At 36.1% G+C, this 13,339-nt stretch overlaps 1 protein-coding gene across 1 annotated transcript; it reads right to left on the reverse strand.

Annotated features, from left to right (window-relative positions):
* Positions 1–7,629: 7,629 nt before the first annotated feature.
* On the reverse strand, positions 7,630–9,064 carry LOC101299237. The gene is made up of 2 exons (XM_004288622.1): positions 8,857–9,064; positions 7,630–8,271 (listed from the first exon to the last, which is right to left on the reverse strand). Exons 1-2 carry the CDS (start codon positions 9,022–9,024, stop codon positions 7,630–7,632), a joined length of 810 nt encoding a protein of 269 aa, XP_004288670.1. The 5' UTR covers positions 9,025–9,064.
* Between the last annotated feature and the right edge of the window lie 4,275 nt (positions 9,065–13,339).

Raw genomic sequence — 13,339 nt, forward strand, 5'->3', positions numbered from 1 at the left:
ATAACTTTTTAATTGTATATGTCATATAAGGATATTTCTAGTAAAAGAAATAGGTGAAATAATTAAATTTAATATTAAAAATGTAGGGTGGAATGAGCAAGTAGGGTGAACAAAGAAGATGGTACGGTGAAAATAGATGCACTCTTGTGTTATTAGAAGTCTATATTTGTCCTAACAAAATGACATACCAGACAATTGCTAATTAAACACAATGATCAATATTACCAAGAAAAAAGCAAAAGAAATCAATAATTGAGAAAAATGATTTTGATCTTTTTTACCAAGGCATGTAGATCCTTTTTTTATTTATTTTTTATTAAAAGGCATTACGAACTATACTAGAAAACATTGAACCTACCACTCCAAATTCAGCAAAGGTCTAAACATATATCGACATGAGGCCTAAAAGCCATTAGTGCACCTTCCTTCGAAATAACAAAATTAACGAGATCAATACTAGGGTTTGGTAAGGGTCTTTCATGTACTTCCCAAGAAAGCTACTGTCTTTCACCCTCTGAACCGAGGCCTTTCTTTGACACCAATACTTGACGTCATCGAATCTTTCACCTCCCTCTACGCAACCTTCTTATTTCATGCATCTTTCTTTTGCTCGGCCTCTCTTTTTAAAAGATTTGCCAGTTTTAGCAATCTCAGTCCTCGTGCTTTATACAAAGTGAAACCTAGGTCATCCTCAGAGGGAGCGACATCATTTCCAGGTATGTTTTGAACGCTTACCACCCTCTGAATCCTTCTCCTCCCTACCTCGATGCACACTAATGACCTTAGCTGGAGATGAAAATTTTGGTACATATTTGTAATATCCCGGAATTTTAGATATTAGTTTCTTTTTTTTTATTCGGTTGACCTTTTGGTTGACTTTTTATTCATTGGATTTCTCAAGAAACTTCCCGAAAGTTGTAGAGCATGGTGATACAAGTTCGTAGACACGCGGCATGCGTAAAACGGACTTCGTATGAAGAAGTTATGGTCAACGGAAGTTCGTGACTTTATGGGATTTTTGGTTAAATAGAAAAAATGTGAGGGTTGTTTTTAGAAACCCTATTTTTCAGAAAAACCCCAACTCTTTCTCTCTCCTTCCTCTCGAGCCGCTCCTGCACCCTCACTGTCGCCGGCACGAAACTCGGCCGTCCGGCCACCGATTTGACTGCCGCGTGTCCCGTTTGACTCAGCCGGACGTCGCCTCCAAGTCTAGGGTGGTGTAGCACGGCGTCGTAGGCCTGAGACAGAGCTGTTGGCCGGAGAAGCTTCACATGGTTCGCCGAAGCAGAGGTCTACCGTCCAGCCACTGATTCAACCGCCGCCGGTCTCGTTCGGTGCGTACAGACCTCCTCTCCATTCCTAGGGCAACCCTGCTCGTCGTCTCGCAGCCCAGACGCCGTTTCTAGGCGGGGGAGTTGTGGCGGTCTTGCTGGATTTTCGTTGTGTTTGACAGCGTTTTAGGCCGAAGTTGGGTGAGTCTTGCTCTCCTCCTTCCTCTAGAGATGTTTATGCCTCTCTTGTGATCTAAAGTTTGAAGTTTGGGGCGCTAGTTTGCAGATTTGGGGGTGGAGCTTGTGGTGGTTGTTTGGGGCAGTTCAAGACTGAATCGAGCTTAGCCTCAGGTATAAGAAGTGTTCCTTTTGCTGTGCTCTATAAAGTTGTTGTTAGGAGTTTGTGCAGATTTTGAAGTTTTGGGGTGGCGTGTGGGGCCCACTCGCCGCCGCCTGTGGCGGCGCGTGGCAGCGCGTTCGGTAATTTCCTAGCTCTAGGTTTCGGTGTTAGCTAGCTCTTGTTATTGTGAGCTTGTTGAGTTGTGAAAATTTTAGGTTGTGAGCAAGGATTGCATGTTAGCACTTTAAGTTTAAGCTTAGACTTGTGTGAGGTTGTTAAGTTTGTGATTTGGAATGTAGGAGCAGTTTTTGGCAGTTGCAGGAGGTGTAGTTTTAGGTGATCGAGGACCTTGGGAGGTCTTGAAGAAGAGTTGCTCTCCTTGGGCGAACCTTCGGATTTAATTTTGGGTTGTTAAATTGGATGACCTTAGAAGGTTGTCATTCCTTGGACTAAGGTTTAGTTTAAGAGTGTTTGATATCCTATAGTACTTGGTTACTAATGTTATTATTTATGTAATTTTAGGTGATTGTGAGGTGTGATTGGCTTGGCTCTTTTGGTTGTGTTTTTGGTGAAGACGCAGCTGTAATATATAGGTGAGTAACATCTTACCAAAGTTCACTTGGAACCAATTATTTATGGGATTGTGATGATGATTATGATAATTATTGTGTTGATGATAATGATTATTATGATGATGATGGTGATGATGATAAGGTTTATGATGATAAAAAATGATTATGATAATTATTGTGTTGTTGATAATGATTATTATGATGATGGTGATGATGATAAGGTTTATGATGATAAAATGATAATGAATTATGATGATGATTTTGATGTTTTTAATTTAAAAATTTTATTTTTGTTTGTTTTAAAATATATGAGCTTGATCGTCAATGGCTCACAGATAAGATAAAACAAGTTTTCCTATTATATGATTATTTTTAAGGTTCATGAAATTATAATATTTTTGGTTCTTGATAGGTTATTCTTGTGGGAATAACTATGTCTTGTGCATATAAATATATTTATGTGGAAGGATATAATTTGATGATGTGTTATTGGGTTGTTGATGTTGATTTTATTATATTGTGATTTGTGGTTTAGATAGTCAAACCGGGTTCCAAGCCTTTAATCGGGTGATTGGTTACCGTTATGATGATTCTACTTTTTTGTGATTTGTTGTTTAAATAGTCAAACCGGGTTTCAAGCCTTTAATCGGGTGATTGGTTACGGTTATGATGTTATTATTATTTTGTGATTTGATATTGGACAGTCAAACTAGGTTTCAAGCCTTTGGCCAGGTGATTGGTTACGGTTAGGAACAGAGCTCTAGTCTGTCTGTCGGTGTAGGTCATGGGAGGTACCTTAAGGTATATGGGACCCATAGGTACATAAATTGTTGTTGTAGGTCATGAGATATATTTATTAATATCTGGGACTCATGGGTACATGTGTTTGTTGTAGGTCATGGGGGATACCTTATTGGTATCTGGGACTCATGGGTACATGTATTTTATAAAAGTATTGGTTATGTGATATAACTTTGTTCTTAATTGTTGTCATTTAACTTGTTTTGAGTATCTCTTGAACTATGCTTTAATGCAGGAGATTCTTCAATTCTTATTTGTGTGATTTTTTAGTGAAATTCATGAATTATCATTTTTTGCAAGATTCACTTATGATTGATTGTTTCGTGAATTGTTATGTTTTCTCATTTACTCTCTTTGAATTTTATTGATTGAGGCAATTCCTGAACTAAGTTCTAAACAGGAATTTCCGGTTTTATTTTGTGTGATGTTGGGTTGAGTTATTTTTTAGAGTTACTCATACGGGCTTTTTAACTTACCGGGTTTGTTATTTACAACCCGGGTGCACCAATTTTTGGTGTAGGGGTTAGACCTGCAAGTGATAATCAACAGGGTTGAGGCGGTGGCTTAACAGTTGGGTTTTAGACAATATACAATTTTTGTATATTTTGTTAATTTGTTTTTAAGCTCTTATGAGCAACGTTATTATTACTAGACTTTTGAAGTTGATGTAATTAAGAATATATAATGTTTAACTCAGTTGTTGAGTTTGTTGACATTTATATTTCCAGTATTTGTTTTTAGCTTGGAAGTTGTTGAGCAGGTTTTGGGATAATAAAATTTTAAGATATATCATGCCCAAATTTTTGAAAATTTATCCTTCGAAAATTGGGGTGTGACAATATTGAATTTGGACTCAAAGTTTCTTTAGGGAAAAACGATGACAATGAAGGTAGAGTTGGTGTAACAAGCCCAGGCGGTAGCCGGCCCTGAAGACCATAGTTGACACATTAGATGCCCAACGCTGCCAAAAAATCGGCCCCTCTTGCTCATAGGGACAAGCACAACAGCTACTATGATTAAACATCATACAATCACGGTAGCGTCGAAGAAGCTTCTCATAATGGTATTAAACCATAATGATGTGCACGGCGAAATCCTAATGTGCATTTCCAATCGCATTGGCTCGTTGACAAGCAAGGTGATTCTCACCCTTGTAACTCCAGAATGAAAATCTGCCTAATCAACTTCCATGATCAGGCCAATCGTCTCACCAACAAGAAATGATAGCCGAAAGACCCTATATCTCTACCTATATTTAGAAGAAATCCATACGAACAACCATGATATCCGAAAAACCGTCATAATCATTCAACAAAATCATCACATATTCCCACACACCTCCCTTCTTCATTCGATTCACATCCCTTTCATTGGTGAATTGAACAAGAAGTGATTGCCTTGTGCTTGAACATCCAAGTGTGTGGATAATCTCCAAATAGAACACACCTCACTCCGAAATGAATCAAAGTCGTTGCCTTTGCAATGTTCAGCCACCCAATCAAGTAGAACAACGACATGATAAAACCCCTATATACAGACACTGAAATTGATAGGAGCATAAAATGCAACGATTTTATAGTTTAACCTTTGCATTTAACTTAGCTATTTTCCTTTAAAAAGATTGTTTTAACTTTGTTATTTTCTTTGGTACTTCGTGGAGCAAGATAATGCAAATATGTGCTCAAGTGATTCAAGAAAGGCTTTCAATACGAAGTAGAGATGTCAAGGATGGAGTTTGATCACTCACATGGTCAAAAATATCAATGAAATGGAATCACTTCACCAAAATAGAAGCTGCAAACACAAAAAGCTGAAAACTGGTTTCTGTTTATTTTCTCAGGTTTTCAAGGCCTATTTCCTTGACGTTCCGAGAATGGATTCACCAAGGTGACTGCCCAGATTTGTAGAGGAGCATTTGTAGATCAATTTTAACTCAAGAATCATCCAAATCGGTGATGGCATCTAGGATTTATGAAGCATCGAAGTTGGACAGAAAATCAGCAGTTCCGGGAAAGCTGTGCAACAGTCAAGTTCGAGGCAGTGTTTGGGCTGGATTCTGAGAAGCTTTCTTGGGGGTTTTTGCACTTTGAAGAGTGACATCATTAATATAATTTGCCCAAAAGCCAAGCCCAGATATGTGGAAGACATTCAAAAGATAGCTCAAACATTGATCCTAGTCAAAGAAGGAAACATAGTCTGAAAAGGAAACTTTGAAGACTTGGAGACTACTTAAGGCAAAACCCTAATACCAAAAACGAGTTTAAGCCGTCATACTGCAAGAGAGCCTTCACGTTGCTGCATCACACAAGAATCCATCTAGGGGAAGTCGCCAAGATCATCGTCATTCCTTCTATTCATAGTTTTCTTCTTCCCTTTGTAATCTTTAACTTTCGAATTTATTTTCTCTGTGTGATTTCTATAACGATGTGTGGCTAGTTTATCTTAGTTAGGGGTGGAGGTTTGAAGCCCCGAATTATGCAATAAACTTTGTTTTACAACCTTGATTCCGTAATTTCTTAGTTATGGATTGTCTGTTTGGTTTTGATTTATAGGGAACTCTTGCTTGTTTATGTTCATGGATGCATACATAGAACATTATGAACTTGTAAGTGGGGCTAGAATTAGGTTGTTTAATCTCTTAAACTGTTAATACGGCTTAATTCAAGGTAGTAAAACCTATAAGACAATAGGTGAAACCAAATAGAGAGACTTGTATGCTAGGTAGGCGTTCCACACTAGTTTTGCATACTTGTTCAATCACTTCCATTGATCTTAATGATTAGAATAATTTGTTGATAGGATAACGTCTATACCTTGATTGGTTATTCTCAAGGCTTAGTAATGGTGCGTTCATCTTGCTTAAGTAGTTAAGGGGAAGTAGTAAGAATTTACGCAGTGCGTTCACGGTTTATTCTTGATTGAACATTTTCATAACATGGTAATTGAAATCTTGGTTGTGTGGACTTTGTTTTGAAGCATATTTGGTGGTGAATCTCCTAAATCCCTAACCTCTTCTCTATCATATTTCTCAAACCATAAAATCAGAACTGTTTTCTTATATATTCTTCTGTCTTCTGTTTTTCGTGATTTATTTAGTATAGTAAACAAACTCCAAATCCCCTCAAATTGTGTATGCGTGTTCTTCTGTGTGTCTAGTTTAGTTTTATAAATTTTCATAATTTTATAAATTTATAATTGTAGGTTAGGTAGTTAATTATATTTTAGTCTGCTGTTCATCAGGAACAGTAGACACTTTTGTGACATTATTTGTGTTGTGCAAAATTAAATACCTCAATCTCTGGTAGTGAACGATCCTTGCTTCTTCATACTATAATTGACAATCTTTTGTAGGGTTAAATTGTGAGGCTATTTTAGCCGTACTAGAAATCTCCAAGATCTACCCACTCCTCCTGATTACTAAGAGAGAGCTTAATAGTTCGTGTTATCATTGGTGCAACAAAAGTAGCTATAGGAAAGAACTTGCCACACATTTGGAACGCACAAACGCTCACCCTAGAACGGCGTTGTAAGGAGAGAAAATAGAGGAGTTGCGATATTTTTTCTTAATTGGTGTGCTCATGTTGATACTTATGGATAATTTGATATGCAATTTAATTCGAACTCTATAAAACATTGAAAGATGTAGAACTTAGGTCTAATTACAATTTAGTCTATGTGGTTTGAAGCCGACATTTGTTCAGTCTTTGTGGTTTTATTTTATTCTGAGGTCTTTAAAGTCACGATTTTTTCATCCATATGGTCTTTCCGTCAATTTTTTCTGTTAGAGCACTAACGTGGCCGTTAAAGACACATTAATTTTTAACGGCCACGTTAGCAATTTAATTGAAAAAATTGACGAAATGACCATTTGGATTTGGATGAAAAATCGTGACTTTAAGGACCATTCAGATTAAAATAAAACCACAAGAACTGAACAAATATCGACTTCAAACCACAAGAACTATACAATATTTTACCCACAATTAATTCATCGATCACTTATGGTGAGTAATTGGGATATTAAATTTAAATTTGATAGTGCTATAAAACTAAAATCTCCATCTCACTAGCCACACAATTAGAAATAAAATCGATCAGCACCACCGTCCTCTTCTTCGATCATTGAACTTAGTTTGCCTTATTATTAATCATTTGTTTTAGTTGAATATCAACGAACAATGAAATTGCAAGAGATAAGAAAAACAAAATGATGGTTAATATTTTATTTTTATTTTTTGTTGGATTAACGATCGTACATTGGAAAATAAAATGTGTGAGATAAGCAAATCCAATACCGAAAAAGAAAATGTTGGGTGAAATGAGAAAGTAGGGTATTGAGCAAATGTATGGTGGAATTGTGGCAATAGCCGCACCCTATATTATTAGAAGGAATTTAGTAGCTTCAACATAAATTTTCGGATCGACAAGAGAGAAGGGAAAATCGTACTTCGATGTACGATCACATCGGATCAAGAAATAAACTTTATTGTCATAATTTCTTCCATCTTTCGATCACCTTTAGCTACAACAAACTAAACTATAAAACTCAAATATATATATTCCACAACCAATGACATGCAAAAAGTTACATATCTTCTAGTAGAATTTAATTAAAAACCCACATGGACATGCATCCTTAATTGATTTAATTATCAGGTTTTTCCGACGTTTGCTCATTCATTTCTAGTTTTTTGATCTCCACACCATTTTCTTTGGGTTTATTTTCCTCATTGATCTCTTCGGGGTTCTTTATGTCACTGATCTGTTCAGTTTTCTTTATCTCGTTAATATCTTCGAGTTTCTTATCAGTCTCCTTAATCTCTTCAATTGGTTTCTTGATGATATGATGAATCGCTTCTGCCGGTTTCTCGATATCTTTGATTTCTTCGACTGGTTTCTTGATATCAACAATCTCATTCGTTGGTTTCTTAATTTCAACAATCTCTTCTACTGGTTTCTTGATATCATTAATCTCTTCTGCTGGTTTCTTGATATCATCGATCTCTTTTGCTGATGTCTTAATCTCGTTTGTCTCTTCTACTAGTTTCTTCTCCTCATCAAAAGTCTTGTCTTCTTGGGTAATTGCAGTTGTTGGTACCGATTTTATATCTGCTTCATGTGCTTTCACTTGCTCGACAACTATCTCCTCTTTCTTCTCAGTAGTAGTTTTAGGCTCTTCTTTTTCTTTTTTTTCTTTCGGTTGAATCGCTACCTTCGTTTCTTTTGGCACAACTACTACCTCTTTTTCTTTTGGTTTTAAGGGAACTAGGACCATCTTTTCTTCTTCCTGACATTACAATGCATGGATTTTCATTTGAGCACAGCAAATTAGTTGTGGTAATGAAAAGAGGTATGTGTGTGTATCGTATAATTTAAAATAAAGGGCTTCCTTCTTAAATTCGAAGAAATTCGTTCAGTAGCTAAGCAAGGACACATATCTACAATAAAGATTTATACGACTTTAATTAATCTCTAGGAATCCTTATTTTCCTATATAATAGAATTGATGTAATTCAACTAATTTAAATCGAAGTAATTGATATTCATAACGTACAACAAAAACATAAAATTAATCGCATAAGAAATTAGATCTAACTACTTGAGTGAAACCCTAAGGTTAGAGTCATGTGTACGTTAAAGTTAAGTGGTTATATCGTATAACTTAGCTCGATCACTTTTTGTCTTTTTTGTTTATTTCAAATGAGGAAGGCTCTTTAATGGATTATGTAGACTAGTAAGATTATCCAGCATGTTTTCTTGGACGATATGTTCCCTCATTCTATTCATGTTTCTAAGATATTACTTACTTAATGACCAAGAATTCCTCTTGAAAAAAGGGAAACAATATTGATTAAAATCATTAAATTTATACCTCCTTAAGCAAGGCCCCAAGAGAGGGTTGCTTATCCCCATTAGTCTCCTTAGTGTTCACCAATACATCACGATCATAATCAGGTTGTGCTGTTAACTCCTCATTCTTAAACACAGGTGCTGGTGATGCATAATCATTGGTCTTCGGTTCACTCGCGCAATTACCCATAGAGGCTAGCCAGAATGCGTTCTTAAAGACGGTCTTCTTTCTTTCTCTACGTTTTAGTGAGAGAAAGGTTGAAGAAGACCAACAAGATTTTTAGAGACTACCTTTATGTAATGGATTGATTTATAGTAAAGAGCATACATTCTTCCTGTGGTGCAGAAATATTTTAGGAAATCCAGTGGTTAGTTGATCATTTAAAAACAATATATGTTTAGCATGTAATATGCATCAAACTTAGCTAGCACTTAACAACTCTAAATTTTATTCATCAATCATTTACTTTGAAAAGTTTCTCTTAAATTAGTATTTACAGATCAATGTGTGTGCCTATGAATAGACACTACACAATGAAGAGAAAGAAAAAAAAAGACAAAAAAAATAGATAAGCTGGTTAGCAATCCGCTAGCCAACTAGATTGGTCAATTTTTGTTTTATCTAGTTTGTGATATATAAAAAGTTAAAAAATGCTTTAAATAATTTCATCAAAATGGAGTTACAATTGTTACAACCAAAAAAGGAAGTGCATCCTACAATCCTATAATGAGGAATCACTTGTAATATTTTACAACTGAGTTGTGTACGTAGGTTGATGTCAACTCGACGATTCCAATCACGATGTAATCCTTAAAAAAGATGGTGTATTTATATGGTACATGAACTATCCATATGTAAAACTAAAGAAAGAGATCCTAAGGTCGATGTTAACCTCAAACCTCAAGGGTAAACTGAAATTAATCCAAATAAGAGAAATTTTATTCACACATATCAAATTTCTTAATGCACACTCCTGTTTTTGGAACATATTTTTAATACAATTTTACCCTTTTAAGGAAATGAAAAAAAACTTAGTAAACAAAAAATAAAAATACAAATGAACAAAAACTTTCACCTTACATTCAATCAATATCAAGCTAGACAAGTAATTTATCCATCCATTTAACAAACTGCTTCTTCAAAAAAAAAAATTAGTTCATCCTCTTTTTTTTTTTAATTAATTTGATTGGTTGAAGTAACAAATTTAGTTTGAATGCTAAACTTTTGAATTTCTATACATATGTACGACTCTAAGAAATATGCATTCTGCAAACTTCTTACTGATATCAAATTTTCGTAGTATTTCGATTGATTAAAAATCTTGGAGGTTGTTTGAATGACAAAATAAAAAAGATAAAAGAAAATCTTTAATCACTTTGTCTCCAATTCGATTTCCTTACTAGTTCAATTTGATTTTAGTTGAAGAATTAATAGTATTGATTATAGTGATGATAAAATAGAGTGATAGATTATAAGAACAACTTACTTGGAATCAGGTTGGCAAAAGGAAAAAATGATGAATTAAAATTTAAAATGATGTGTATTGAGTAAAATAAAGAGGGCATAAGAGGAAGTTTGAGGAAAAAAATTAGAACAAAAAATAGAAGAAATGTGTATTAAGTATATAGGGGTGTCTGAATAAAATTTCTCTCCAAATAAATAAAGAATGAAACTATCCTTCTTGGTATTCACCAAGGTTGGACGAACATTGACATTGAAAGCGACTCTGCCATCCTTGTGGCTGCTCTTAAAAGTGAGGAGGAAGATCTCTCGGAGGTAAGTCGAGTTATAAGTGATTGTAAAAGTTACTTTAGTGTTTTTCAGTCTATTAGAATTCGGCATATTTACCGTGAAGCAAATGGTGTTGCTAATAGACTTGCGCACATTGCTAGTAATTGTTCCATTGATAATGTTTGGTTAGAGGAGACTCCTGACAATATTCAGGATGTTCTCTATGAGGATCATAGCTATTGTTTATCTGTAACGCGGGGTTTAGGTATTATCGTTACCCCCCCCCCCCCCCCCCCCTCCCCCGGTCGCAAAAATTTGATATTATTATAATAAATGGAACTGGGGGTGTAATACCTTAGATTTTCATATCAATTTTCCTTGTATTATTCCCTTAATTAGTGAAGGATTATTTATGGAAATTCTTTGGTTTGTGCGAAGTTAAAGTTTCAAGAGTTTATTTAAGGTGTTTTGACTTATAAGAGGCCAAAAGTTGACTTTATTTTCCGTAAGTTAACTTCAAAAACTTCCTTCACTGAAGTTGTAGAGTTTGTCGATACGAGTTCGTAGACATGCGGCACGCCTAAAACGGATGTCGTATGAAGAAGTTATGTTCAAAGGAAATTTGTTTCCGGGTTTGAAAAGAGTATAAGTAGAAAAATGTGTGTGGGATGTTTTTGGGAACCCTAAAAATAAGTCAGCCACTTTTTTTCTCTCTTCCCTCTCTTCTCTCTTCTCACTCTCTTCCTCTCCCGAGCTCCCAACGCCTCACGGTCGGCCGTTCGGCCACCTTTTTGGCTGTTGTCGGTCTCTTTTGGACCGCAAGACCACCCTCTTTCCACCTGTGGTGGTGCGGCGCCATGCCTAGGACTAGAGGAGGAGCGCTGGGCAGGTGAAGCTCCGGTTGGCATCGCCGGATTTTCTTCTTTCGACGGCGATTCCGGCTAGGTGTAGGTGAGTCTTACTCTCCTCTCTCTTCTAGAGGTGTTTATACCTCCTTGGTGACCTAAAGAACTAGTTTTGGCACCGGATTTGCAGGTTTTGAGGTTGATTTTGGGTGGCTGTTTTCGGGGCAGTTTTCGGCCGGTTCTGACCAAATTTGGTCGAAGTCTCAGGTATGAAAGTTGTTCCCCTTGCTTCAAGCTTCAACTTTGTTGTTGTGAGTTTCTCCTAAATCGGAAGTTTGGCGTGGCGCGTGGGGCCCACTCGCCACCGCATGTGGTGGCGCGTGGCGGCGCGTTCGGCTGAGTTGCGGCCTTAGTTTCCTGTGGTTAGCTAGTCCTTACTGCTGTGAGCTTGTTGAGTGGTAGTATGGCTAGTTTTTAAGCAATGTTGGCATGCTAGGACTTAAGTTTATTGGTGTTGGTTTGGTTGGGCTAGAGTTTAGGTTTTGAAGAGTTGAGGCAGCTCTATTGTGTCGTTGAGTTCAACGACTTTGGGAAGTTGTCCTCCCTTGAGCTAAGGGTTAGTTTAAGGGTATTGTGTTATCCTTTACTACTTTGGTTTCTAAGGTTTTTAATTGTGTGATTTTAGGTGATTTGTGATTTTGTGATTTTTTGATTGGCTTGCCTTCGTTAGGTTGGGGGTTTTGCAGCAGGATATCTAGGTGAGTAAATCTCACTAAGGTTCACTTTTGAACCGAATGTTATTATGGTCATGTGATGATGATATTGATGATAATGTTGGATTTAATAATATGCTTTTAATTGTTTTTTTTAAAAATATATGAGCTTGATCGTCAACGGCTTATAGGTAAGATAAAACAAGTTTTCTTTAAATGCTATTTTAAGATTCATGTGATCATAATTTTATTAATTTTTGATAGATTATTCTTGTGGAATATCTATAATTGTTCATGTAAATATATCCATGTGGTAGGATACAATTTATGATGTGATAATGTGTTGTTGAGAATAATGATGTGATATTGTGTTGTTGAGGATAATGTTGTGATATTATGATTGTTGGATAAATAGCCAAACCGGGTTCCAAGCCCTTAATTGGGTGATTGGTTGCGGTTAAGATGCTATTTATCATTTTTGTGTTTGATATTAGACAGTCAAACCGGGTTCCAAGCCTTTGGCCGGGTGATTGGTTGCAGTTAGGAATAGAGCTCTAGTCCGTCTGTCAGTGTAGGTCATGGGAGAAACCGTATGGTATCTGGGACCCATGGGTACACAGTGTGTTGTTGTAGGTCATGAGGGGTATTTATTAATACATGGGACTCATGGGTACATGTTAATTGCAAAAGTGTTGGATTTGTGGATTTAATTAGTGATATAATATTTCTTGTGTTATAATAGGTTGTTGGAGGTGTTGTGTTATTTGAGAATTACTCATACGGGCTTTTTAACTTACTGGATTTGTTTGTTTATAACCCGGTGCATCAATTCTTGGTGTAGGGGTTAGATCTGCAGGTGAGGATCAACAGGGTTGAGGTGGAGGCTTAGTGATAGTTTTTTTTGTTGGGTTTTGCTGTACTCTGTATATTTTATATTTGGGTTAAACAGTATTAAACTCATGTGAGTGTTTCATTTTCTTGACTTTCAAGTTTATGTAAATAAGGAAATGTAATATTTAACTCAGTGTTGAGTTGTGTGAATTACATTCCCGAATTAAATTTTAGTTTCCTGTGAAATTTGCTTTTGAAACAGGTTATGGGATTTTAATATTTTAGGATATATCATGCCAAAATTTTTGAAAAATTATCTTTCGAAAATTAAGGTGTGACAGGGCGTGGGGATGAGTCTTCCAGTTAGGCTGGGTTCCAAACCCC

This window comes from Fragaria vesca, linkage group LG1 (genome assembly GCF_000184155.1).
Source record: "Fragaria vesca subsp. vesca linkage group LG1, FraVesHawaii_1.0, whole genome shotgun sequence".
Taxonomy (NCBI): domain Eukaryota; kingdom Viridiplantae; phylum Streptophyta; class Magnoliopsida; order Rosales; family Rosaceae; genus Fragaria; species Fragaria vesca.